Source organism: Aspergillus mulundensis (assembly GCF_003369625.1).
Source record: "Aspergillus mulundensis strain DSM 5745 chromosome Unknown scaffold_0, whole genome shotgun sequence".
NCBI classification, from domain to species: Eukaryota; Fungi; Ascomycota; class Eurotiomycetes; order Eurotiales; family Aspergillaceae; genus Aspergillus; species Aspergillus mulundensis.
In genome coordinates this window covers 351,265-378,496 of record NW_020797888.1, presented here as the reverse complement: position 1 = coordinate 378,496, position 27,232 = coordinate 351,265, and the positions used below count along the sequence as shown (strand labels likewise).

Here is a 27,232-nt window from a genome sequence, read left to right as displayed (position 1 = left end):
CCGATGTCTAGGCAAGTCAGGAGTTTAGTAGGATTGGAGATCCGAGACTGGCAATTGCTGATCTCGATTCATTGAATACTGCATACAAAAGAGTTTGGATCTCCTAAGCAAACCACGGCAGTATAGTAGTAAACCATCGTACTGCTGGCAAAGCTGGGAATCCTATCAGGCTTGCGTCCTGCTATGCCTCAGCACCTGCCAGGACCCAATATTATGCTCAGTGGCCCTGGTGCCTTTTGTTCCCCACACTCCAGGCTTCCCCTTCCAACTCCTCCTCTCTTCAACAACTCCCTACCGTACGTTGTCTCCATCTGCTTAGGCTTGCTTCCTTCATGATTTGCCTACCGGGTATCATACCTGCCAACATCACCCTACGGCCACCTTTGTTTGCTTGATCTGAAACGATGCGACTCGTCGCCAAACGTGTCGGCTTAGCGACCTCTTCTCGCAGTTCCTTAGACAAGTACCTCCTTTCCTTTCTCCCGGTATTACCTTTAGGCTTGAAACTGACAGATTCAGACCTGTTCTCCGGATGCCAGGAACAATTGAAAGATCAGCCCTTCAGGCAAAACCTGCATTCAAGCGCCCACGCGAACCCTCCGAACCCCCAGCGCCAGCGCGGAACGACCGCCACCTCAAACACAGGAGAATGCGAGTCGCAAAAGAAGACCGGAAGAAAGTATCGGGATATACAGTTGAGGTTGTAGTGGGAGAGGAAAACAAAATGGAATCATTCTTTGTTCATGAGAATCTGCTCCGGTCCTCTTTGCCACACCTCCTTCCAGCCCGGAGCAACAGAACAGTCCATCTCCAGCATGATAGTCCCGAAGTCTTCGCTATTTACCTCCACTGGCTCTATTACGGCACCCTCCCAACCAAGGACACAGCGGCGATTGATCCCGATCCTACTCCTGAGTACCTGGATCTGGCCACCGCTTGCGCTTTTGGAGCCAAGTTCGAGTGTTTCGAATTTCACAATGCTGCTATGGATGCCTTGGTCACGATGATGAACAAAAACAACATTGATAATATACGTTCCCCGGATATCCTTGTTAAATACGCTTATAGTCGTCCGGCGTCCGGTAAGGCCCTACACCGGGTGCTTGTGGATATGTATCTGTGCCATGCGACAGCCGATTTGCTTGACCGGGGCAATTGGGAACACGGTCATAATATCCAAGATTTTTTACTCGATATTGCCAGAGGGTCGCTGGGCCGTGATCTCTCCAAGTGCGAGCCCCTTGACCCATCGAACTACCATATTTAAGACGGCCTTGGAGTCTTTCAAGGATAACGGCATATGTCAATGGTTTTCGCTCTCTTGCTCGAAGTTGCTCTTATGTTCTCGCAGGCGACAGTAATGATGGTCCGAGGACTTACAGGTATGCGGTTCAAGTCAGAAATTGGCGAAGTGGCGCTCAATTTCTTGGTTTCTGCGGCGATTGGTTCTTACTCCTAGTTGGAAATACTGAGATCTCTTGTTGCTTCACCCGCGTACTTCTATCCTGCGTTATTATGGCAGTGAAATACACAGCTTATATTTCCTTCTCATTTACTATCCAAACATCAAAGGTCTGGCATAATTGCCCGGGATTTCATCAAGATCTCAATGGTATGAGCTCCAGTAAGCAAGCAAGAAAGACGATAGACAGTTAGTAAGGCTTCGTGGAAGGGAGACACTGCCTTCTTTTATCGGTTTCCACCTCACTTCAATCTAACACAACACAACCAGTGCGCACTCCCTTTGCCTTCCTCAACCTTTACCTCTTTCATCTTTCCAACGATCACTTGCAATAGTGGCCTGTCTGGTTTCGTTGCTCAAGACCCCGCGATCCTTCTTGAACGTGACATCTCGATAAATCTGCTGTGACCGTGGCCCAACGAGAAGGCCTTGCGCGAGGTACACACTCCACCCTAGCTGATCATTCCAAGCAACTAAAACTCGCTGCGATTTTCCAGATGTCAGGACAGCCACCCACCCCCGATTCTTCTCTGAAGCGCCAACGCAAACAATCGACAAGCTCCACAGAGAGCAATGACAGGAACAAAAGGCTCTGTGTCGCCAAAGAGGACCGGCTGAAGACAAGCGGGGGAGTCATCACCATCTTGGTAGGAAAAGAGGAGAAATCATTTTTTGTCCACGACAACTTGCTCCGTCGCTCATCGGCATTCTTCGAAAAAGCGCTGGATGGCCCTTGGATTGAGGCGACTCAGAGAACAGTCAAGCTACCAGAAGATAACCCTGAGATATTTGCCATCTACGCCCACTACGCCCACTGGCTCTATTCTGACAATCTTGCAATCGTGGACAACACCTCACGCGAATCCTCTCTAGGCGACTTCTTCGAGCTCACTGACTGTTACGTGTTTGGCAATAAGGTACTCTGCCCTGGGTTCCAGAATGCTGTTATTGATGCCTATGTCATGAATTGGTACAACAGCTCCTGTCGACTTCTCTTTCGTCCCGGGGAGGAAATAGTGAAAAGGATATATGGAAACACGGCGCCGGGCTCTGCACTACGTCGCATCGTGATCGATCTTTACAATCGATACGGTGACAAGAAATGGTTGGATCACTGGAACGAACATGAGATCCCGCAGGAATTCGCGGTGGATATTCTCAGGGAATTGCTACCAGCACGAGAAAAGCGTTATTCGGACCATGGCCCTCTCAAGGCATCTGACTATCATGTATAGGCTACCTTGCTCCTTTGAGGATGGCATATGAAGTTCAGGCAGGCGTTATTACTCGGGACTTGCCATTTTGATACCACTTTCCTTTTTTTCTGTAGGCCTAGCCATCCATCCTTTTCACAATTTATTGTGGAGCTTGACCTTGGATATCTAAAGAATACTGGCAGGTGACTGGAAAGCATGACGCACCGTTTGATTGCATCCCTTACGAGGCAGAATTAATTCTTTCTAATTGACTACACATTTAATACTATGAGGCTGGGATAGTGGTGACATCAGAAGCAGTTTTCTTGCTTTGCTTTCTTTCAGATAAAACATTTGTGCGAGTTCTTTCGGGCCTCTAATGGGCATCAATACTTTGAGCTTCAAGTAGGAAGACGGATAGTTGAGCCCCTGTGGCTCCTCTGTAGGCAGGTTTCGAAAGGGCAGGGCTGTAAACGACCCTTGTCTTTCACTTCCTACTCTTTCAAAGTGGGAGGCAAAGGGAGAAGGATTAATAGGTAGTCGATCTGGAATAAACCAGTAGGAACATTTTTAACGACAGAGCAAGGCTGAGAAGAACCCAGTCGCATGTTGCCTAGGCAGCTAAGCGGCCCTGCATCCGCTAGCCGACCTTTTCCTCTGTCGCAAACGCTGCCATCCAGAAACTCTCTTCCCACGACCACTCTTTACCCCCCATTTGATCGACCCTAGAACACTGCAACATCTCTGTGCAACCAGCAGTCTTGCCAAAGTCTTCGCCCGTCAATGTACAATCATCTTTTCCCATCATATTATCGCCGCTCAAACTCACCTGTGTTCTGCAGATGGCATCCACAGAGCCCACCCCCGACTCTCCCATCCAACGCGCACGGGAATCATCCCCACCCCATGAACCGGACAAGAGGAAGAAACTCCGTACCGTTAAAGAGGAACACGCATTGTGAGCCAAAAGGTCTTCCAACGATACAGTTGAGTCTAGCTAATTCGTGCAGGGATTTCGGAAATGTTGTCACCGTGGTGGTAGGGAACGATAGCGAAGGGAAATCGAAATCTGTTATTGTTCACGAAGACCTACTCCGCGCATCATACGAATTCTTCGACAAGGCCCTGGACGGTCCTTGGAAAGAATCTGCACGGCGAATAATTGAACTTCCCGCGGATGATCCGAGAATATTTGCGATGTACGTCCGCTGGTTGTATTTCGGCAGCCTAGCGGTTCTTAAGGGAAATGTTGAGGCAGAAGAAGGCGAAAACCAGTTCACCAACTTAGTCAATGCTTACATCCTCGGCGATAAGCTGTTGTGTGGTGACTTCCAGAATGCTGCTATCAAAGAATTCGTCAAGAGAATGAAATTTTTCGACCCCCACAACGATGTCGTGAAACACATCTATGCACATACAAGGCCTGATGCCTCTCTGCGCCGTCTTGTTGTTGATGTGTTCATCATGAATGGTACCAAGGGCTGGCTTGAGGACTGGAATGGTGATGAAAACATCCCGCAGACCTTTATCTTGGACATTGCTAAGGCGGCGCTGTCTGGCAACAACGGCCAAAGTAGGAAGAGGCCTGATCCAAAAGACTACTATGTATAATTGTCACTCCGTATCAATGGCGCCCTGCTTGTTCATAGGCACCTCTGGCCACGGCTGAGTGCTACTTCTCTTTTTACTTTATTAGAATTGACCATTGGAAAGTTGTTTGCCTTGTAGCATGACGCGAAGAAGATTCTATCGAGCTACACAGAATTTGAAACCACATTCCTTCCCTTGGATAGCCAATAATGGTCCATTTCTGTGAGCGTCTCACAAGGTGGACGCAAGGCGAGCGGGCAGGAAGACCACCTGCAGGGTAGCCAACCCGCCCAGCGGACTTTTCTTCCGTTGCAAACGCTATCCATTCTACAAGCGACCCCTCTTTATCCTCCTTCCCTGACCTTTGCGCCGTTTCTAGGTCAGCAAATGCCCAGGACACCTCATTGCCATTTCCTGCCTCTTTTTGCAGCCCCTACCCACACGTTCTCTACAGATGGCACTCACTAATTCCACCACTAACCATGCCGCTAATCATGCCGCTAAGCGTGAACCGGAAGCATCTCCCAGCTCTGAACCGGACAAGAACAAGAAGCTCTGCAGTGCGAGGGAAGACAGGGAGCTGTGAGATCAACTACCCTTCGCCAATGCATTCCGGCTTAGCTCATTCTTCTCTTCCAGGGCCTTTGGCGATGTCATCTCCGTCGTTGTAGGAAACACAAGCGATGGAACATCAAGGTCGGCCGTCGCCCATGAAAAGCTACTCCGCTCATCGTCCGAGTTCTTTGACAAGGCGTTGGGCGGTCCCTGGAAACAGACAACCAAGCGGCGTATTGAACTCCCAGACAACAACCCTGATGTGTTTGCGATCTATGCCCACCGGCTATACTCCGGCTGCGTGCTAGCATTTCCTGGCGAATCGAGGGACAGTGACGTGAAATTTCTTGAACTCGCCAGTGCCTACATCTTAGGCGATAAGCACTTATGCCCTGGCTTCCAGAATGCTATTATCGAGTCATTTGTAGCGGAGCTTTACGAACCACAAAGACTATTTCCCTCGAATAACATTGTCAGGTACATCTATGAGCATACACAACCCAACTGCGCGCTACGCCGTATAATAACTGACGGGTATGTTTATCATTCGCAACCTGTTTGGTTTAATACTTGCGAGAAGGCAGGGGATATTCCGCACGCCTTCGCTGTGGATGTTGCTAGGGGCTTGGTAATAATAGTGGATTCCGGTGAAAGAAATCGCGAGCGTCTCAGTGCAGCGGACTATTATGTCTAAGACAGATATATGGTCCCTATGTCTTCTTTGGTATATCTGGTATTTGCGACGCATATGGCATCTGTTCTGATGGGCTATCTTTTTGGGCCCTCAAGCACCTACGTATCTGCGATGTCCCTGGTTATCTTGTGAGGTCTCGCTTGGAGCTTCCTGGATTCCGAAGTTAGCAGCCTGATTAGCTACATTTCAGATTGAAGAAATCATGTTTGAATGATTTTTTCTGGTTTTTGGGTCTAGTTTACGTCCACGAAGCTTACTAAGTGCATGGGTCACCGTAATCCATACTGTACCTACGGCGGGAAAGCCATGCGGGGACAGATGCGCGATGCGCGTGGCCGAGCAACACCAACATCCCCAAACCAACATTCCAACCCCACCACACTCTACCTAGTACCCTCCTCTATCCCATCGAAAACGACGAAGAGGCTTTACTAGATTCTTCGTCCATCGTCATGATGCCATTGGTTAATTCCCATCCTCTATTCCACCTCCTAACCGTCCTTTCCATCCTCAACCCCAACCTCACGTCAGCGGCCTCGCTAGGCGCCTACAATGTCGACCCGGCCTCAGTCTCCATCTCCGGCTTCTCAAGCGGCGGCTTCATGGCAACCCAGCTGGGAATCGCCTATTCTAGCATCTTCAAAATCGGCTTCGGTGTCTTCGCCGGCGGGCCCTTCGACTGCGCGAGGAACCAGCCCGTACGTGATGTCCCTCTACCCCTCAACAAATAGGCGGCGTGCCACAGACACTAACACGATCCCAGAACCGCACATGCATGAACAACAACATCCCCGCCATCGAAACGCCAACAGAGAACATCAAGCTCTGGAGCGGGAAGCAAATCGACGATATCGCCAACTTGAAAGATCGCAGGGTCTACATGCAAGTCGGGGAGTTGGATCGCACGACCGGCCCGAATGTTCTTTCGCAGCTGAGGAATCAACTATCGGGGTTCCTGGACAAGAAACTTATGACGTATATTGTTACGCCTGGATCGGAACATACGATGCCCACTGATTTTGATAGCGACGGGAATAACGACTGCGCTGTTTCTGGATCGCCTTTTATCAGCAACTGTGGGTATGATGGGGCCGGGGAGGTATTGGGTTGGCTTTACGAAAATGAATCTCTGACGTCGAGAAATATGGGCGCTCTAAACGGAAATGTCTTTGAGTTTGACCAGACTGATGGATTCGGTGCCGGTGCGAGTGCCAGCGGTATGGGCGAAAAGGGCTTTCTCTACGTCCCCGATGACTGCAGGAACAACTCGACGGTCTGCAAACTCCACGTCGTCCTCCATGGATGCTGTGGAAGCTACGACCTTATCGGTGAGAAGTTTGTGAGGGATACCGGGTATAATCAATGGGCAGGTAAGCGTCGCATTCGGTGTTTTCTCCCATTTGGACCTGACCGCGCCTAACTAGCTACATCGCAGATACAAACAACATCATCATCCTCTATCCACAGGCGGCAGTCGACAATTCGCTCCATACGATCTGGGACGGCGGAATTCATTCTAATCCTCTCGGGTGCTGGGATTGGATCGGGCTCTATGGGGATGACACGGATCAAAAGGGCGGTACGTATTCTCGCAATATATTCCTCCAACAATAGTAATCAAGTTGATAGGGGCGCAAATTGAAGCCGTCGTGAACCAGGTCAAGAGAATAATCAGCGGTTTTTCGGAGGAGGGTTATCGAGCGGAGGCCGCGACTATGTCTGGGACTGCATCTGACCATATTCATTGGGAGCTCTAAGAACGATCTCTACCTGGCGGCGAATCCCGAGGCGCATCAAGCAATTCGCTAGAATTTTTTCTGCCCGGAGGCCCTCATGCCACGGTCTAATCTATGAGGAACCCTGTTCCGGTATGGGCGTTATCTTTTGGCCTGTTGAGTTGCATAGGTATCCGAATAGAAGCGTCAAGTCGGTGGAACAGCTACGTCCAATTGCTCCCAAGGCGTCGCGAAAAATTTGCTACAAAGAATGGGCAGTGGAAATCATAATGAAACTACACTGCATGCTGCCCAGTCATGGATGGTCCTGGTCTGTCACTGCTTTGGGCGTAGCATAACCACCACCGCACTCTTATAATCGGAGGTGCGGAACTCGGCCTCACCACGTCTACCTGCGTTTTTTATCGCGCAGGCCTGCCGTTACGTTTGTCCTGCTCTTTTCCAAGCCTTTTACGAGTAGTGTCGTCCTCGATTATCCGAGGTCTAATAATGGCGGATCCGTTCTCGAGCACGGGAAGCGCCGTCGGCGTTGTCTATGTCCGACTGACCCTCTGCCAGAGCCTGATTTCATATTCCGAGGTTATGGGCCATGGAAAGACTTTCATGACGAAGTAGGTGAGGTTTGATCCCGCATTAAAAGTCTCGGCGGTCTTCTTAATGCTCTGCGGGATATCGTTGTCGACTCGCCAGCTATTCATGTTACCGTTCCCCTTCAACCCATCCACGAGGCGACGCGCGTAGCATATCCTGTCAACACGGCGTGCTCCACAGGTAAATTCACGCTAGTCTCGAAACTCTGCTTTCCATTTTGAGAGACTAAGTCGCCGATGAGGAGAATCTCTGCATGAGACCATCGCGCCGGCTGTCTCCGTTATGTTCTCTTCACCAAGCTGGTCCTCATGCATACGTGCCCAAGTCATACCCCAGGGTAGGCGCGGCCATGGGACCTGCATGTCACCCGAAAATATATAGGATATTCTAGAGGTAGGGCTAGGTATACTCGCAAGCCTTGAGGGCTAGCTGAAAGTCTATGGTGAGTTTCAGGGTTTCGGGTGCAATATACACGCATATGTCTTGATATGTGGACCGTGCGATGTGGAGGATTTCATGTCTTAAAGAATAAGCGTGGAGCAAGTGAAGAGCCTACAGAATAGATGACTTGATGTGCATTAGACAGGTAAAATATACGCTACTCATTGCTCTGATGCTCTAATCCCTGTTAACTTATCTCTAAACCAGCCTTAAAATGCAGATTTTTTTGAGATATCACCTCTACCAGAGGTTTGTATCTTAAATACACTTGGACTAGCGAGTATCTCACCCTTGGCGGGTATTGGGAACCGTTCTCAGTACAGTGGAAGAGTAGTACAATGCTGCCCTGGCACAATTCTGGGTGATTTCAAGCATGCACGCAAAGCCATAGTGATCCACCTTGATGAAATGCCTTTTTTACCCTGCTGGTATTGTCGTTACTTGCTTTCAGCCGTATATATTGACAGCAGTTACCTTCATCTCCCACCCTAGTTGCTCATCTGATAATCTCTTTGAAAAGGGCAAGCTCACTGTTATAGTAGCCACCCTGGTTGCTGTGGTACTCCAGCCTCGCTATTGGAACAGGCGGGTCTCCGTCGAATCTCGGCTATTGGTTGCAAGACCTGCCAGTGAGCAAGACCAGTGAAGCTGATACACCAAGTCAACTCTCTAGACTTCGATTCTTTCAAACTGCGTAAGGGTTAAGCGGTGGACAGCTGGCGCGTCTTACAATGTACAGCACTTTTTTGCTGGATCACCAGTCTGGGGTTCGAGATTTCAAGGCAACCCGAGATATATATCTGCGTCAGACCGGCAGTATTCAACGAACCCCACGAAAAGACATATTCGATAGCCACCACAAGATCAAAGACACGATGAGCGACAAGAGCATGCCTAAAGAATCACCGCCTGGCCTTTTTTCTGGCCTCAGGCCTTATGCCGCCTGAATCAGACATCCATTTTTGTTCCATACAACCCCACAACCATGAAATAGAATGGGAAAGATTGGCCGGGATTGCTTTCTGCCAGCGGGGTACGGAGTAAACAATGGTATGGACCATACGTCTCCCATCATAACATCGTCGTCCCTGCGAAGCATCCCTAAGATTCTCCGGTTCCTTGTCCCGCAGTTGTCGGAAGGGTCTGATATCAAGGGGCGGGAATCGGGTGGTACCCCGTCCACTAATGGATCCATAGGTCATCGTCTACCCCGGTGTTCGACGAGTGGCCAAGTTCGAAAAGGAAAAGACAGCGAAGTCGAAATCCGCAGGCCCCCCGTTGGGATGAAAATCTTTCTTATGTGCGGCGTGCCGCTGCAAGGGCTGGCCCGGGGTGCAGGTTCGTTCGTATACCGCATATTGCTTCTCACTCGTCCGACAGAGTCGCCGGATTTCGTTGTGCAGAGGCAATATGGAACGCGGGCTGCAGGCGCTGTCCTACCCGAGCCGATTATTTCGTGTTGTATGGCACTTTACTTGCAGTGCGGCTGTGCCTCGAGGTTTACGGGGTAAGCTTGGTTAATGTGCGTCATACTACTGGTGTTTGGGATAAGTCCACTATAAACTTCGGTGTACGGAGGACATTCAAATGCCCGGGCACGAGCTTCAAGAGATTGAACAGGACCTTGATGGAAATCCCTCACTTGGGTGAGTCGGGAAACCAGATCTCGGGCACATCGTGAAGAATGAGATGGTGGTAGGTGGATCAAAAGATCTTCCCGGTGCATCGCTGCTGCCTGGACGTGGACCTTGAGGTCTGCTGCGAGGATGAGGTTGCCTCACTGCATAGTGCAGACTGCCAGCTTCTATACAGAGTCCACGGTGAGATCGACTACCCGACAACCTATAGGATTACCGAGTATGCCACCTATCCTTCCGTGATCTTCAAGACGGGAGATGCATGAAACAGGATTTCAAGGTTTATCCATGCACTATGCAAGATCGTGACCCGCCATTGCGGTCCAGATATAGACGTGTACTATCGTGAGGTAATCGGAGACAGAAGACATGGGATTGCCACGCCTGTGGCTTCATGCCTTGGACTGTGGAGTCTGGAGAGTACGGGGGTATCCGGGGCACAGCTGCAGTGTTTCTGGTAAAGTATATGGGCGTTTGCGAGGTGGATAGTGCAGTGGACAATATGCAGATCAAGTCCAGCTCGTGGAAGATAACCAAGGGGGATAATGATCGTGGATGTCTTTACGGGACATTCCGGATAACGATGAAGATATGCAGATGGGCATTGTGGATATCAAATAATATCAGCAAATCGGTAGAAGCATTTAGCCATTTCCTAGATCGGCATTTGATAGCAGTTTCAGGTTATACCTTCATAGCATTGTTTCAGCGGCGACTACTCTGCTGGATACATATGCATATACCCAGCTAGGAATTGGGGAGTATCCCATTACCTCACTGCCCTCTTCTTCTTGCGCAATGATGCATACCTAGGTAAGTTGGTTAACCGCTCTAGGCCAGAGGCAGAGGATGGCGAAGGGAGATTTCGAGGTGGCCGAAGTCTGCCCCCGAACATGATCTGCAGCATCCGGCAGATTGAAGATACGACCCAGCCGAGTCTCGACTCCTCATGGAGCTGTGAGAACACGGAAGCCTGGGAGATTGGTAACTGGGGACTTCATCTGGCAAGCTGGTTGGGCTCTGGAAGACGGGACTCTCGTGCGAGAGAAGATCGATATATGCACAATGACGACAGTGACCCATCTATCTTCAGAGTATTCCAGGTGGTCCATGCTACTAGCAGTTTCAGAACTCCATGCCGTATGTTGAATGCCGCATAGTCTGAGGACCCGCTGGCATGGGGGTAATGATATCCTCTACAGCAAGAACGACTGGCGTCCAATCATTTGTAACAAACCGCGCATTGAGCCCCGGCATTCCGATTGGGAAACCTCTACGGAGGTTAGGGTTGTGTACCAGGTTCTCTCTCGGAGTGGCTTAAGCCACCGTGGCACGGACATGGGGATACTTCGGATGCAAGTAGCAGCGCAACATCATCGTGCAGATTGCAGAAGACATCGGGAAATATAGGGACATTCTCTAGGGCCGCGTAATTGGGTATATGCCAAGCAGTGATCCAGGAACAGAGTTTTTGTGCCGTTGCGCTGTGCGGATCCGGATCGTCGCCGAACCGAAGATGCGCCGACTATTGCTGCCATGGAGGTGAAGAATTCTGCATCACGTCAGAGTCTGCTTTACCTTCTCTTAAGGACTCATAGTAAGAGCAACTAGAAACCCGCTGAGGTGAAAGGGTAGAAGGTGGAAGATACACATGATACTCCGAGTCCGGGGTACGTCGCACAACAAGCAAGCACCTTAGTATACGCGGCGAGTCTTGGAGTACCAGAATGGATTTACTATGTTACTACTTACTCCAACTACTTCTCTGCCCATGCTCATACCGCGATAGGAAAAAGCAGACAGCCATCTTATCAACCGGGGCCAGTGGAGCCAGACGGGACGCCCTTATGGAGTACCTAGCAAGCACATAGGAGGAGTTAGGGCTCAAGGTCATCCACATCCAGCCTTGCGATGGCGATCAGTGGGTCTGTCAGGCACTGGAATTGAATCCCGAATCCCGAGTGGCTGCCCGCGAAGGAAACTGGATACGAGCATGTGAAGGAGTTTAATCTATTGCGGTGGGACGCCATCACTAGCATCCTGGTAGTGCGCGATAGACTGGTAGGGCTAGTGCTCGTAGGCGGGATGTGGCTCAGGAGAATATTGTATGCTTGGATCTCCGATAGACAGTGGCAGATTGTCGTCTCGTGGAATTTACAGCGCTATTGAGCTGTCAAATGCCAGTCGATGGCACCAGCCATTTCGTGCAGTGCAGATTGCTGTCTCCCCTATTGGGCTGGCCATGCATCAATATGCAGGGCATTCAAACCTTGCGAGATGGACTGCCAACAAGTTCAATGAAGGTTTCCCCAGCTGTTGTCGCCAAGCGCCGAAAGTGGAAAGACACAGAGATTCAGGTGCAGGCACGATGACGACGCACACAGTAAAAGGCAGGAGCCATAGAACCTACCTGAGACCCTAGTGGCGGAGACCCTTCTCAACCAAGTATTTGAGATGTCAAACGTATGCTTTCTGCCACAGCCAAGGGCACCGAGGACCATGTGAAGTGCCGATGATCATCGCCCGCGGCGGAATGACGTGTTGGGTGTCCATTGGAAGTCAAGGAGCCATCAACCGGAGCCATCCGGGTCTCGAAGAACTGCCTGATGCGGCCGTTGTTTCGGGAAGCCGAGTTGTGGCCTGTCAATGTCATGGCCGGGCTGATCGTCTTCATATACGTCTTCGGGCTCGGCTTGCGAGCAGCGATCAGCTCGATCTGCGTTTCGAGAGCGAAGAATGCAATTCTCGAACATTGCCGTCTCGTGGAAATTGCTGGGCTGATCACCGCTCATTTATCCTGCGCCGAGGGCGGCTGCAGCGTGAATTGCACCGGCCGACCGGTGTGATACTGACTCTGCACTATCCCTTCCAAGCACCGTGGCAGCGAATTAGACAAGGCGGCCCGCAGGATACACGCGGGAGGCCAACTGCCGTCCGACACGAGCAGGGGTTCAGCATAAGCTTAAGCACCGAAGGGGTTCGTTGCTCGTGCTCCCAGACTCCCAGCGCAGTGACAGCCGCCCCAGCCCTAAACGGGATGCCCAATTTTTGAGACCCCCCCACCCATCCCTAACAGTGGAGTCTCCCCATTCCGGCATCGTCCTGGCGATCTTCTAGTCCTTCCCAATAGTTTGTGTGACCGCCCCACTGGCCCCGGTATGGGATGGCATTGCGATTGAGACCGAGCCTGCGCTGGCGGTTCCTCCAGCAGGCGTCATGCCGTGGCACGATGGTGCGCAATAGTCTGGCAGGATTCAGGAACTATTTAGGAGGCTGCACACTCGCAAACAATGGCCCGACCCAGCCCTTTTGTTTGCTCCCAACTGCATCCCCAGCTGAGGCCGGAGGACAGAGAGAAAATGTTGCAGGACGAAGTGCGCGCTCTGCGCTGTGATGCTCAGCAGCCTGGATCGCTGCAGAGGTTGGACTCGCTGCTCAGTACGTACCAGCATGAGCAGGAGGAGGAGGGTGCTGCGGAGCCATGGCTGGCCATGGACATCCTCCGCTGCTACCAGGACATCTGGCTCAGCCTGCCAGAGCACGCTCGAGACGGAAAGGACACGGCCACAAACACAGTCCTCGCCCGCATCCAACACCGCATGAAGCAACGGACCGCGCCTCTCCCTGACCTCCTGCTCAACGACTCCTCTCGACCAGCCCTCATCGACCCGACCTCCAACCAGCAACTCTCGTACGCACGACTCCGGTCCTTCATCCATGACTTTGAGCTCGGGCTGCCGTTTCCCGCGCAGGGACGGCCTAGGGTTGCCGTGATGCTTCCGAACGGACCGATCCTTGCCCTGGCGGTCATGGCCATTGCGAACCGATACACCATGATCCCGATGGCTAGGACCGTAGCCCCTGAGCAGCTGAGGGCGGACGTCGAGGCCGTCGAGGCCGATGCGATTGTCATGCTGGAAGCTGATGTCGACAAGGTCCAGCTGGACGAGAGCCTGCCTGTTTTCGCCGTCCACCCACAACCAGACCTCACCTTCACCGTAGCTTCAACGAACCCTGCATTCGTGCCAGCACAGAGGACGAACAGGAGGAACCCCGACGACGCGGCCGTGCTCCTGTTCACCAGTGGCACCAGCGGCAAGAAGAAGCTGGTCCCAATCACAGCCTACAATCTCTTTGCCAGTGCCGTCTTCACCATGGACAGTGTAGCGCTCGACGGCACCTCGCGTTGTGCCAACATGATGCCGCTCCATCATGTGTATGTCCTGCTCTGCCTGATCCCCTCTTTGAGTAACGTTGCTAACTGCATCAGGGGAGGGATGATCCGCTCCCTCTACGCGCCCATGCTCGCCGGTAGCTCGACCATCTGCTGCGCCTCCTTCGACCCGAGTCTGTTCTGGGACGTCGTCGAGGCCTGGAGTCCGACCTGGTACTATGCGACGCCGACGATGCACCAGATGATCCTGGCCGAGTCCGAGCACCGGGCCGACGCCCTTCGGCAGAGCCAGATCCGGTTCATTATCAACGCAGGCGGTGGTCTTCCCGCGACGCTTGCTGTCCAACTGCGCGAGGTGTTCCAGTGCACTGTGCTTCCCAGCTACGGTATGACAGAGTGCGCGCCGATTGTGGCGCCACCGACGAATTACAAGCTCGATCGGGAGGGCACGTCAGGGCGACCGGTTGGGCCGGACGTCGCCATTCTGGATGCGTCTGGACAGCGTGCGCCAACGGGTGTGACGGGCAGGATCTGCGTTCGTGGATTCCCCGTTTTCCCTGGATATCTGACGGAGCAGGGTGTCATCAACAAGGATGCGTTCGATGCGAATGGGTGGTTCGATACCGGTGATCTTGGGCATCAGGACGGCGAGGGATACCTGTTCATCACCGGGCGGAGCAAGGAAGTCGTCAACCGTGGAGGCGAGATCATCTCGCCCATTGAGGTGGAAAGCGGAATTCTCTCAGCGGCACGAGACCCGTCTTCTGCTCTCTATGGCCGCATCTCAGAGACCCTCGCCTTCTCGACTCCCCATGACGTCCTGCAGGAAGTGGTTGGCGCCGTCATTGTGACACCCGCAGGCAAAGCACGGCCTGACCTGCGACAGCTCCATGAAGCCCTTGCTGAGCGGCTGCTCCAGCCAAAGTGGCCGGCTCTGATTGTGTACATGGACGAGGGCGTGCCCAAGTCGAACAACAAACTGCAGCGCATCCGGTTGAGCCAGCGATTAGGGCTGGAGACCCTGACGGACGCTACCCCGGTGGCTGAGAGGCACTTTGAAGCCAAATGCCCGGCTCAGGGGACGCCATTGACGGTTTCCATCCCTCATACGAGCTGCATGATCGACGGCCAGCAAGCTCTTCCATTTATCGCAGAGGCCTCCGGCAACCCAGACGTAGTGATGCGCCACAACCCCGTCGACGGCTTTCCTCAGGCCATCTTCTTCAACTCCGAATCCCAATCCCCCATCACCGTCGCCGAGCTCTTTCACTCTCTTCGACATTCCGTCCACGGATACCTCATCCCCAGTAGCGTGAAATCCCTCCCTGGCCCCATTCCCCTTGATCTGAACAGCTATGTTGACGAGAAGGCCGTGGATGAGGCCCTCCGGTCTCTCAATGCTTCTGCCGACTCCTCTTCGACTGAGTACCGCGTTCGTGGCATCTTCGCCCAGGCGCTCAGCCAGGCTGTTGACGAGGTTGGCGCGGATACCGACTTCTTCGCTGCTGGAGGAGACAGTCTCTCCGCCGGCCGTCTGATCTCAACCCTTCGTCGTGAATTCGGCATCCGTCTCTCGGGAGACGTTCTCTTTTTGCATCCTACTGTTGGGGATATCACTGATATTGTCGACCAGGCCTGCGCGAAGAAATCCCCTGATGGCGCTCCGGTGGAACTTCCCGGGTGCACCGAAACACACAGCTCAACGAACCCAATCGTACTGATCCTCCAGCTGCTGCCAATGCTTGTCTTCTATCCAATGCGGGTTGGATTGCAATGGACTATCTTCGTGTTTCTGATGGGCGAGACGGCAAGACGCTTTCCTCCTGATGGTGTGCTGATGGGACGCCTGCTGCATATTGTTCTCATTGGACTGGCTTCGCGTATTGCAATCGGGATCATTGCACCGGTGTGTGCTATTCTGTGCAAGTGGCTTCTCATCGGACGGTACAAGGCCGGGCTGTATCCCATGTGGGGATCGTATCATACACGCTGGTGGTTGACGCAGAAGGCGATCAAGATTAGTGGAAAGGTACCCTCCCTCCGAGGCGCGCTTCATGGATCCATGCTAACTGGCACAGGGAGTATTCAACTACTTTGATTTCACTCGCAATCTCTACTACCGCCTGCTGGGCTGCCACATCGGCCGCAACGTGACGATCCACCAGTCTGCCTCGCTGGGCGAATACGACCTCATCCGCCTGGAAGACGACGTCGTCCTGGAAAACTGCATTGTGCGCCCATTTGCCGTTGAACGAAACACGTCCATGCTCTTGCAGCCTATCACCATCGGGTCTGGGTCCCAGATCGGTCTCCGTACCGTCATCGCCCCCGGCTCAAACCTCCCTCCCAACACATATCTCGGCCCCAACTCCTCCAGCTGGGAAATTGACAGCTCAGACGAAGCGAACAAGGACCTGAACTCGGCCGCCATTCAAGGGCCTCACTGGTTCTGGGCTTTGCTTCTCGTCGAGCCCCTTGGGTTGATTGCCGGGTTCGCGTACCGGTTGCCCTGGCTGGCCGGGTTGGTCCCCATTGTGATGCATTACCCCCTGCACGGATATGACATGCTGCGGGTGATTGTCTTCTGGTTCACCAACCCCACGCGTATTGGCTGGCACATTCTCGCGCGTATCTACTACGCCGTCGCCGGTCCCATCCTCTGGTTCATTGCCATCCTCCTGATCAAGACCTTCCTCGACCTCACCTGCGGCCGAGCCCAGACCGGCCCGATCGAGAAGATGTCCCAGCGCCAGAAGATCCGGCAAGCGGCGCTCTTCAAGGTCCTCCCCAATGGAAGTCTCGGTCCCCTCACCCGACTCATCGGCAAGCACTACGAGCTCGTGTCGGTCGCCATCCGCCTCCTCGGTGGCCGCGTCGGCAAGCGCATCTACTGGCCGTCTGTTGGCCCCGGCATCCAGGACTTTGATCTCGTCGAGGTCGGCAACGATGTTGTTTTTGGCTCTCGCTCGTACCTGGTCACCAGCGACGGCAGCGGCAGAGAACGCGTCACCATCGCGGACGGGGCCATGCTGGGGGACCGTGCCGTGGTCCTGCCTGGCGTCACCATCGGCGAGATGGCCATGGTCGGCTCTGGCTCTCTGCTCCGTCGCAACGGCTTCTACCCCCCTGACACTGTCTGGACCGGCAGCAAGAACGGCAACGCCATCCAGTTCCCTTCTATCGGCTCCAACAACAACCAGCTATCTTTTCACAACGAGAAGCCCAAGGCCTCGACCCCATCCTCCTCGTCTGGCTCCGCCACAGTCACAGCCAACAACTCCGGCTCGTCAACCCCTGAGCCCTTCGACAAAAAGGCATTCGAAGCATCAGCCCGCCAGCTCCCCATGGAACGCGACACAACCCGCCCCTTCGGTCGTGCGTTCTACCAAGGCTTCGCCAACTTCTCCGTCATCCCCATCCCCGGCATCGTCTGCTACTCAACCTTCATGGTCATCCTCTCCACCGTCTGGCGGCTCATGGGCGTGCTGGCCGGCCTCCTCGTCCTCGCGCACGCTTTGCGACAGGAATACCGCGCCTTCGACCGCGAGTGGTGGCAGCCCTTCTCCGTCTACGGCCTGTTCACAGCCGTGGTCTCCGCCGTGTCCTTCGCGCAAACCATCATCGGCGTCACGGTCGTCATCGCAACAAAGTGGGCCGTCATGGGCCGCAGAACAGAAGGCGCATACCACTGGGACAAATCCTCCTACAACCAGCGCTGGCAGTTTTACTTGACTGTCGAAACCCTCATCAAGGACTCCTACCGCGGCATCGGCGTCCTGCCTATGCTCTCGGGCACCGCATACCTCAACGCATTCTACCGCCTCATGGGCGCAACAATCGGCAAGGACTGCTCGCTCCTCTCGAACGGTGACCCCAACATCCTGCTTACAGAGCCTGACATGGTTACCCTCGGCGACCGGGTCGCAGTTGACGATGCGTCGTTGGTCTGCCATCTGAATACAAGGGGTGAATTCGAGCTGCATCCGCTTGTCGTTGGCGACCGGAGCATCCTGCGCACCGGGTCAAGACTCATGTCCGGCGCGACGATGGGGAATGACGCCGGTCTGCTTGAGCATACGCTTGTGCTCTCTGGTGATTGCGTTGATGATGGCGTTACGATGCAGGGGTGGCCGGCGGAGCCGTTTGAGGGGAGGAGGGTTACGCTTTGAGCGGTAATGGCTTAATGATGTATATAGATTGCTTTGCTTCACTTCACGTATTTACTTTTGTTACTTTGATATAGAATAGACATGAGATATGATTAACTTAACTTGTCCTTCTTTCAGCGTAAGGTACTTTTACACAGATGGTGGAAGGGAGGTGGTCTACATGGGCCCGTACGTCCTCGGCGCATATCAAGCATTCATTCTAGTAGAGAGAGCGCGGGGTAAGTGCAGTTATCTTCCGATATCTGGGTGTCTATCGTCTTGCCATGAAACCATCCTAGCCTGCGCAAGGGGCGTACGGAGCGTGCAATGCCGTGCCGTGCAGACATGTTTGGCTTTCTGGTTGGTATCACGGTACCTAGGTAGATAGGGTTAGCTCATCGTATAGCAACTGTAGCTAAAGGTATGCACCAACGCCGTCTAGGCCAGACCCTGGCCAAGTCCAGCAAGGGCTTCCTATGGTACGGATACGCTGGGCAAGAAACAGCCTCTACTTTCCAAGGTTCTACAGGAGGGGGTCTGTATACGGTGATGAACGAGAACTATTTCTTTCTCACGCCCATAGGGTATAAGGGAATGCAAAACTCAACCCCTATCTCCTTCCATCACACCGACCAAGACGCAATGGCCTCAGACCCGAAACAAATGGACCTGGTGATCGTCGGCGCCGGTACCGCCCATACATACCCTACTCCAGCATCCCACCCTGCCCGCGCCCAGCTATGGTGGACTACCCCTTTCTCCGGGCTGCAAGGCTGGCTCGGCCTCGCCGCCGCAAAGAGCGCACTGGACCTCGATGCCGATATTAAGCCTGTCGTCCTTGGTTCCGCCGGCTCACTGGGTGGAGTCTGTGCAAAGAGCGGCTATATCCAGGGTTACGTACGAATGAACCGGCTCAGGAGCTACGCGTACCGTGATTTTGCGATGCAGGACGCTGTGCCGCACCGAGTGGAAGCTGCTGGACATATAGCTGGACACGCGGTGCATGGGCATCTCAGGGCGTATGCGGAGTGTTTTGGGATTATGGGGAGGAGACGCGTGAAGTGCAGGGTGGACGGGATTGGGTATCGGCAAGAGGGAAGGGGAGGGGGTGAGTTGTTACGTGCACGGCAGCGACAACAACAGAGGGAGAATAGGGAGAGCAGGAGCAGGAGCAGAAGAGCTGGATCCGAACGCCCAAGCTCATCCTCGCGATGGGACTGACATCCCAACCGCGCATCCCGACATTCCCAGGCCAGGACTCAGTCAGCGCCGCTCTTCCGTGTAAAGGAGTTTGCCACGCACCAAGGATCAATCTTGGCCGAGTCTGCCAACCATGTCAACAATAGTGGCCAGCTCTCCTGGCCGATAACAGTCCTCGGCGGAAGCAAATCCGCCTGGGACGCTGTCTACGCCTGCGCATCAACCGGCCACCCCGTCGCCTGGATCATCCGCGCATCAAGCACCGGGCCGGCATCGATATCCCCGGCACCCGTTATAGCCCCCTTGAATATTCTCCTCGAGAGTCTCCCTCTCGTTCGTGTCCTGGGCTGGTTCACCGTGTATCTGGGCAAGGAATCCTATACGCAGCTTTCTGCATGGGATGTAGCTTGGCTGTCTGATTGTGCGGCTTTTGTGGGGGCCTAGAGTGGGATATGCTTAGGGCAACACGGTACGCTGGGCACGGAGAGACAGCGAAGTCGAGGCCGTGGGGGAGTCCGTTTTGGGTTGGGACTGCGGTGGGGATTCTGAATCTTCCGGCTAATTTCTTTGATCTTATACGGGAGTGTTGATGCGGGGGTATGTTGGGGATGTGGAGAAGTTGGAACCGAATACGGTTGATTTGTCCACCGGGGAGAAGATGAATTCGAGGGCGATGATTCTTTGTACGGGGTGGAAAGCGTTGTTTGGGATTTGGTCCTTGCTGGAGGGCATTGAACAGAAGATGGGGTTTCCATGGGCTGCGGGCTCCCTGGACGAGGACCTTATTGAGTAGATTCGCAAAGATATCTACGCGTGCTTCCCCATGCTGAGCTCCTACCTAGACAGCAAGACATATCACGCCAATAATGCCCAGGGCCAAGACGCAAATGAAACTGAAACAGTCCTGCACCCCTTCTGCCTCGCCCGCTTCATTGTCCCACCCGGGCTATGGGACGACCGCTCCATGCCCTTCTGGGCACCGTGACGACCTTCAACACGACTCGGGTTGCCGAGGTGCAGGCTCTCTGGGCGGTAGTGTACCTGAACCACGGTCTCGATCTTGATAAACAAGGCATGGACTCGACACGCCACGAGACGGTTGTGCCGTATCGGCCGGAGGATTATATGGCGTCGGTGGAGGAGTGGAAGGGGAGATCTACATCGCCGGAGGGAAAGAAAGTGAAGAGCAGTTAGTTGTTTTTCGAGGCTCGAGTTTGACAATTGCAGGATACTTCTGAAGTTCGTGTTCATTGGTTTAAGGGCTCTCTGGTACCTCGGGCGAGATCCATGTGCCTAACCCTAACTCAAATCTTATGAATCACATTAAACCCATTCCATCGCTCAATGCAGGACAACGTTGAAGGGGCTGCTTGCATAAGGTGCCCCACACCGAGTTTTCCTCTTAATTTAAACAACACCGGTCGGGTTCATTTTACAGCGGGCTCTTCATGCCACGGAAGCTTGGGGCCTGAGCGGGATGAAACTGACACAAGCCAGGTATGATGCGTTGGTTGACGATAGATACCATAGACGACGTCTCAAACAGTGAGTGGAAACTGGTTCAGCTTGACGTGCGCGTCGATTGGATTTGTCCATAGTATTCCAAGGTTGGCTTTTCCTTGGAAAAGGCTTCGGTGTCCACCTTTACCCCATACAAGCACTACACTCGCAAACTCGTGGAACTAATTGCTGTGAAGAGATGGCAGTCAATGCAGCGGCAGGATCGACAACCTGAACAGCGGGCTTACGGAGTCCATTGCGATAGTTGATCTGATCTTCCGCTGGGTCAATCTCTTTCTATCAGTCCAACTGGTCAGTCAAAGGCCAGAGTTGATACATGACCTGCCTAGCTGTACGTATCCCAACGCTGCTTCGTTCGGCATCCAACTAGGTAGCTAATATCCGCAGCTGGAGCTCGGGCGCGAAGGCTAAACAGCAAGGGATATATGATTGCACTTGGGCAGTGAGATGCAAGCACCTTCAGTGGCGGGTTCGAATTCTTTGCCACTGCAACTACCGTAGGACTCTCTGCGGTCCGATGAGGGAACTGGAGCCCTTAATCTATAGATACCTAGGTAACATCCTCCCGACCGGAATACTTTCAAGCGCTTGGTCAGATCCCGCCAGACAGTCAAGCACTTCAAGCTGCCTAAGTTATAGAGATTGCTGTGGTAGCCGTGCAGGAACGCGCTTTGAGAGACCAGCTTTCATACATGCGATGCTACCTACAGCTTATGGTGCGTCCTCAGCGAAGCTTGCAAACTCCTGGCAGACACCAAATCCCTCTCCAGCTCGGCCGTATTGACAAATGAATTGTCCAACTCGGACAAGTCAACAACCCCCATAAGACGCATGCTCGTCTCGATCTCATCGCTTAGTACTAGCAAGGCATCAGTGTGTGATCAACCGTGGCCTAAGGTGAGTAAACTTACTCTGCAACGCCTTATCCACCCCCTCAGTCCCGTACCCACTGAGCGCATACAAGAACGGCCGACCAAGGCCTACGCCCGTTGCTCCAAGACACAGCGCCTTGATGACGTCCGTGCCGCGCCGAACGCCGCCATCAAGGTATACCTCGACCTTGCCCAGCACCTCCGGACAGAAGATATTGATCTCCAAGAGCGTCGATATCGAGCTGGGCGCATAGTCCAGCTGCCGGCCGCCGTGGTTACTGAGGTAGATCGCATCAACCCCGGCATCAGCCGCCCTCAGCGCATCCTCCGCCGTCTGAATGCCCTTCATGATCAACGGGCCTGGCCCCCAAGCCTCCCGTATCCAGGGTATATCGTCCCACTCCAGCGCAGACGAATGGTACCCGCGCAGGACGGGCTCGTCGCCACCAGGCTCAGCCAGCCGGCGCACCCCTCCCTCTCCCTCTCCCTCCAGCTGCCCTCCATAAATCTCAACCTCCAGCTCAGCCTTGAACCGCTCGTCCGCCTCGCGCTTCCCAAGGACAGGCGTGTCCACTGTCACCACGAGCGCCGCGTACCCAAGGCTCCTCGCCGTGCCGATGACCCCCCGCCCCGCCTCCTTGTCATGCGGGAGATAAAGCTGGAACGCCAGCGCGCCCTGTCCAACCCGCGCGCCAGGATTCACGACCCGTTCCCGTCGTATCTCCTCCGCGATCGCGGCGTGGCTGATGGATGAGTAGCTGGAGGCCGCGTAGACGATGTTATGGCGCGCTGCCGCGCGCGCTAAGCAGAGTTCGCCGTCGCGATGCCCGAGTTTTGCGCGCGCCGTCGGTGCAATGAAGACTGGGATGCTGCTGGCGTGGCCCATGATGTTTCGACGCAGTGAGACTCGAGAGACATTCCGCAGGACCCGTGGGCGGAGCGTTAGCTTGCTCCAGTCGGCTAGGTTCCTGTGCAGGGAGTGCAGGGAGTCCGCGGCGGAGCTGTAATATGCCCAGGCGTTGGGCGCCAGGGTATCCTTTGCGACTGCTTCGAAGTCCGTGAGGTTTTGGATGGTGTGGAGATGGGGGGTTGCGTTCGGTTCTTTGGCCGAGGTACTGGGAGTAGTTTTGGCGTTTGGCTGCCGGTCGCCCGGGACGAATTTGACGGGGCCGAGGTTGCTCTCTATTCTTGGTTAAATAAGGACAGTCTGGAAGAGGCAGGGGATATATAGACTCTTTGGAAGCTCCTCCAACGTCCCCTCCGGATGCGTAGCGTTGAAAACAGCCGTTGCGTTCTTCCCCGCGTATTGCAGGATGGCAGCGGGGCCTCCTGGATGTTCATCGATGAAGCTGGTGACATCGTAGACCTGGCTGTTGATGATGACCCAGCAGGACTGCCGGGAGTTGTGCTGGGCGACCTCTTTAAGGGTGTACATGGCCTGGCGTGGGCTTGCCGTTAGAATCGATTGTTGGAGAAGGTCTGGGAGGGGCAGGTGCTTATTTATAGTTCCAGCTAGGACAGACAAGATGATAAGGACGTTGATCAAGAATGATGATTGGGTGATTGGCCATCCTGGGCCAATATGGCGTTCTCTACTCCAACTCCAGGGTACCTCCAGTGGTGCAAACTCCTGCTTGATTGTCAATGCTAGCCATTAATGAGCCCCAGTACGAAGGGATTTTCCTTCTGATCAAGTGACGTCCTCCGCGGCTGGCAGGAGACGTCCGATAGTACCATAGGTGGTGGTCTTTGCCTCCCGGGTCACCGTAGTAAAATGCAGACAATAAAAGTCGCAGATCGCACAAAGCCAGTTTCCCTTTAGATGTGGCACTGCTAGCTTCTGGCTTCATCGGACCGCTGCAGCTTTAGTGGATGGACCAAGGCTCTAACCCCGGCGAGAGTTAAGTTAAGGCCAGAAGGCGCCAGGACCGCGAGCATGGTCGTTGGTGTGCAGATCAGCATGCTTAGGGCTCGAGAGCCACAGGAAGAGAGGGCCACGAGCGTAGTCCTGTGAGTGAGGTGTGTAACAAAACACCAGCTTTTGCCAGCGTGGACGGTGGAAGGACCGTGTTTCCCACCCGGCCAGAGGCCAAAGAGCAGAGCTGGTACGCGGGAACCAGGACTTGTTCGAGGTGACGCGGAATATGGGACTTCAAGACAACGAATGCAGCAATTAGGCCATCTGGTCGCCAACTTCATATATTGGATACATGGAGCGCGGCCGTTGCCATTACTTGTGGCTTCCTCCCGTGCTCCGAAATAGGTAGGTGTCTAACATACATACATCGCGACACGACAATTAATGAACAGTCCAGCATGGCACTACATTCGCAAGAGCCAAAGCCAGAAGACGACACCAATGGTAGCCGTGCGAAAAAAAAGCCCGCTGCATCTTCAACCAACACGACCTCACTTGTGTGTTGACCCCATGTATACCATGAGAATCGCAGAGTAACTATGGTATAAAACGTCAGTGAGTGCTTCTTAGACAAACAAGACTCCAGAACGTACCCGGCGATGGCGCTGAAAAACTCAATGGTCTTGAGCGAGTCCCGAGTGAGTGCCGTCAACAAGGCCGAGAAGGAGAAGATGAAAACGCTGACCAGCGCCAGCTTGGACAGGAGCTCGTCGAGGTATGCAAGCAGCCAAATGGGCGCTAGGAGGAGGATCAGGCCCAGCGCGACAATCAGCAGCTTGGCGCACAAGTCGATGATCCAGTCTTCTGCGTAAATGACGCTGTCCTCCCCAACATAGTATGGCAATTGGCCTTCGTGATGCCGAGGCCGCCAGAACGGGAGCGAGCGAAACAAACTTGAGTTTACGAGAAGATCGCGCATTGGGTTGGGATCTTTCGGCACGGTCCTGATGAGGTCTTCTTTCTCGAGGTAGCCCCTCTCGTTTTCGTGGATCGTTTGGTCGTTGTTCATCTGCCACTGTTTCAGGGACTCGCGTTCCCTGTCCGTGGTCTCGGCGCAATTCCGGAGGCGGATATACGTGGTGATGTAGGCGTCTGCCAAAAGAATGTGTTAGGATGTGCTGAACGCGGTATCGGAAGGACGCACAATATCTCTCAAGCTTGGCTTTGGCCTTGTGGAGGATGGCCTTGCGATCCTTATACGCTTTGCTGCGAAAGGCACCGTTGTGGGACGCGTTTTGCCGGGGTGGCTTCCGGGCTTCAAGCTCCCGCTCTTCCAGCTGTGCTTCCAGTTCCACGATTTCGTCCTGCAACATAAGCGTTACGTGTGCGTTTAGTCGATCGAATCGCCGGTAGTGGGAAAAGTCTCCATCGGATGAGACGAGCTCAGAGTACCCGCGGTATCCTATAATCCCAATGTCAGTACATGTTGATCAAGCGACAGACACCATCTGGTCAACGAACCGACGAGCTTGTGTGCATGTCTCTCCAGCTCCGCTCGGGTAAACAGAGGCAGAGAAGCCACCTGCGCCGGCGCTGCTTGATCTGCCATGGCGGTTGGCGTGATAGTTCGCTGCGCCTTGGAGTTGATCCTGGGATTTCGATGCTGTAGAGTAATGTGAACCTGAAGAGCAATGCAAAGTCGGGAATGCTAATCACCTGAAGGTGAATCAGGGGGGGAAGGGCTAGGCTGGTGATGGTTACACAAGGTCGTTTAGCTGCTCAGAAGTATGAGACAAAGTGAAGCATCACCAGCTGTAATTTGTCCAGATGCACTCCGCATGTCTTGCTGGACTCTCAGCAGCTCTCACCTAGGACTCCTTTCTCTTCGTCTTACTCTTCCCTTCCTTTTCTCCCCGCGTCCACCTTGGAGCCTTGTGCTCATCCCCCAGAATTCGAAAAGCCTCATCTGGTCCTTGATCTTCGCCCTTGCACTATCTTCCTCTGCAGTAAAGTTCTCATACCATCTTTGACGTGTTTCGGCAGTTTCTTTACCCTGGGCGTGGGTGCCCACCATCCCGCGGTCGCCTCCTCAACCCATTGTCGGGCCACCGACCGTAACTAGATTCGCCTCTTCGCCCTGATTGTCCGCCTCTCCTTCTGCGACCCATCGACCTCCAGCCTGGAGGCTTGTGAGCAATTCTCTGGAGATTCACACAGGCTTGCCCCGCGCTCCCCTCCACCAGCCCTTCCGGCTGCAGTTCATCTTCCTACCAGATAGCGCCTCTCGTCTCACTCGCCGTCATCGTCTAGGCCCAAGCCTCCGGAGCCTTTCTCCGCAATTCACCCAGTGTTTTCCCACGACCCCGTCTACCGCGCCGCTCCGAACCCCACCCGTCGTCCTACCAGCCTTTCGCTATCTCCTCCCTTGACGCCCACGGCAATCGCGATTCAGACGACAATGGCCACCGTCGGCCCCGTCCTGTCAAGAAGCGTCTCGATTATTCCCTTACCCCGTGCGCACAGAAACGACAACGACCGCGGCTTTTCGACAAGAACCGAGCCGCAACCCAGGCAGGCCGATGCCGGCGCAACCGAAGCGGTTGAACCTCCCGACAAAGGGCGGACGTTGTGGTCGGACATTCTCTCCTTCCTGCGCGGGAGATATGGTGTCAGGGGGCTAGCTGGGCATGTCAAGCCCCTCAAGCCGGCAAAGCCGACCAAGAACGGGGATGTCGCACTCGTCGGTACCGATACCTCGCCCGCCTCGACCCAGCCGGCTCCCTCGGATTCGCAAGCCGACCAAACACTGGAAGGCCAGGAAGTGGAACTGGAAGCCGGAGACGACGATGGACGAATGAGCTCAGAGGCGATACGAGGATCCAATGATGGCCCCGCCACTCTCAACGAGATCTGGGAGATGTCATCCCATGTGGGTAGGATGCGGATTTCCTCGGATGTTGAGCGGCTTGTCGATCATTTCGGGCCGGTAGAGCTAACGGAGGACCAATACGCGGAGGTGGATAGAGTGGTAGCGGAGATCCCAAGATATTCCAGGTGGTCAAGGGGCCGGTGGAAAGCGCGGTTGACGATGTCCTTTCGTACGAGGAGTCAGTCGTAAAGCTTGCATAGATAGTCTTCCAATGGCCATGGGTTTCTTGGCCCTTCTGTCGCCTTCTGAGTTCTGTAAAGCGGAGATGTATCCATGTGCCAGAATAGACTGCTGAGAGCCCGGGCGGGCCCTGGCTCGGTTGCAATGCGAAGCCACCATCGAGGATGACGAGGGTGTTGATGAGAGAGGTGAGATCACAGAGTGCGCTGACAAAGGACTGACTAAGGCCGCCTCGGAGTGACTAAGATTGACTAACTAACTTGGGCGGCCTGTAGCCTGAGGCATCATCCGGTCTCTGCTCTGACCGCCTTTGGCCTCTGTGTCCTCCGCATTCTCAAAACACCATCGCCGTCATCTTCCGTCTAGCCTTGAAGACTCCATTCGTTGCCGACTTGTTTGTCCCACCACCAACGGTGCCTTCAAGCACTCTTGGCTCCCACGATAGTTG

At 54.0% G+C, this 27,232-nt stretch overlaps 8 protein-coding genes across 8 annotated transcripts; 6 read left to right on the top strand and 2 right to left on the bottom strand.

Annotated features, from left to right (window-relative positions):
- Nucleotides 1-724: 724 nt before the first annotated feature.
- DSM5745_00109 (uncharacterized protein) lies at nt 725-1,267 on the top strand (the record flags this gene model as incomplete). Its single annotated transcript, XM_026742125.1, has 1 exon — nt 725-1,267. One exon carries the CDS (start codon nt 725-727, stop codon nt 1,265-1,267), a length of 543 nt encoding a protein of 180 aa, XP_026607970.1.
- Nucleotides 1,268-1,959: 692 nt separating this feature from the next.
- On the top strand, nt 1,960-2,697 carry DSM5745_00108 (BTB/POZ domain-containing protein; the record flags this gene model as incomplete). Its single annotated transcript, XM_026742124.1, has 1 exon — nt 1,960-2,697. The coding sequence occupies one exon, from the start codon at nt 1,960-1,962 to the stop codon at nt 2,695-2,697; it is 738 nt and encodes a 245-aa protein (XP_026607969.1).
- An 803-nt stretch (nt 2,698-3,500) lies between these two features.
- DSM5745_00107 (BTB/POZ domain-containing protein) lies at nt 3,501-4,269 on the top strand (the record flags this gene model as incomplete). Its single annotated transcript, XM_026742123.1, has 2 exons — nt 3,501-3,616; nt 3,669-4,269. The coding sequence occupies 2 exons, from the start codon at nt 3,501-3,503 to the stop codon at nt 4,267-4,269; spliced, it is 717 nt and encodes a 238-aa protein (XP_026607968.1).
- A 433-nt stretch (nt 4,270-4,702) lies between these two features.
- On the top strand, nt 4,703-7,254 carry DSM5745_00106 (putative polyhydroxybutyrate depolymerase; the record flags this gene model as incomplete). The annotated part of the gene is made up of 6 exons (XM_026742122.1): nt 4,703-4,830; nt 4,888-5,337; nt 5,889-6,195; nt 6,261-6,867; nt 6,933-7,076; nt 7,127-7,254. The coding sequence occupies 6 exons, from the start codon at nt 4,703-4,705 to the stop codon at nt 7,252-7,254; spliced, it is 1,764 nt and encodes a 587-aa protein (XP_026607967.1).
- A 5,938-nt stretch (nt 7,255-13,192) lies between these two features.
- Nucleotides 13,193-19,868, top strand: DSM5745_00105 (uncharacterized protein; the record flags this gene model as incomplete). Its single annotated transcript, XM_026742121.1, has 6 exons — nt 13,193-14,118; nt 14,173-16,105; nt 16,155-18,217; nt 18,363-18,463; nt 18,631-19,243; nt 19,481-19,868. The coding sequence occupies 6 exons, from the start codon at nt 13,193-13,195 to the stop codon at nt 19,866-19,868; spliced, it is 6,024 nt and encodes a 2,007-aa protein (XP_026607966.1).
- A 1,781-nt stretch (nt 19,869-21,649) lies between these two features.
- On the bottom strand, nt 21,650-23,252 carry DSM5745_00104 (FMN-dependent alpha-hydroxy acid dehydrogenase; the record flags this gene model as incomplete). Its single annotated transcript, XM_026742120.1, has 3 exons — nt 21,650-21,804; nt 21,857-22,999; nt 23,051-23,252. The coding sequence occupies 3 exons, from the start codon at nt 23,250-23,252 to the stop codon at nt 21,650-21,652; spliced, it is 1,500 nt and encodes a 499-aa protein (XP_026607965.1).
- Nucleotides 23,253-24,226: 974 nt separating this feature from the next.
- On the bottom strand, nt 24,227-25,284 carry DSM5745_00103 (uncharacterized protein; the record flags this gene model as incomplete). Its single annotated transcript, XM_026742119.1, has 4 exons — nt 24,227-24,272; nt 24,329-24,827; nt 24,880-25,137; nt 25,197-25,284. 4 exons carry the CDS (start codon nt 25,282-25,284, stop codon nt 24,227-24,229), a joined length of 891 nt encoding a protein of 296 aa, XP_026607964.1.
- An 849-nt stretch (nt 25,285-26,133) lies between these two features.
- Nucleotides 26,134-26,793, top strand: DSM5745_00102 (uncharacterized protein; the record flags this gene model as incomplete). Its single annotated transcript, XM_026742118.1, has 1 exon — nt 26,134-26,793. One exon carries the CDS (start codon nt 26,134-26,136, stop codon nt 26,791-26,793), a length of 660 nt encoding a protein of 219 aa, XP_026607963.1.
- Between the last annotated feature and the right edge of the window lie 439 nt (nt 26,794-27,232).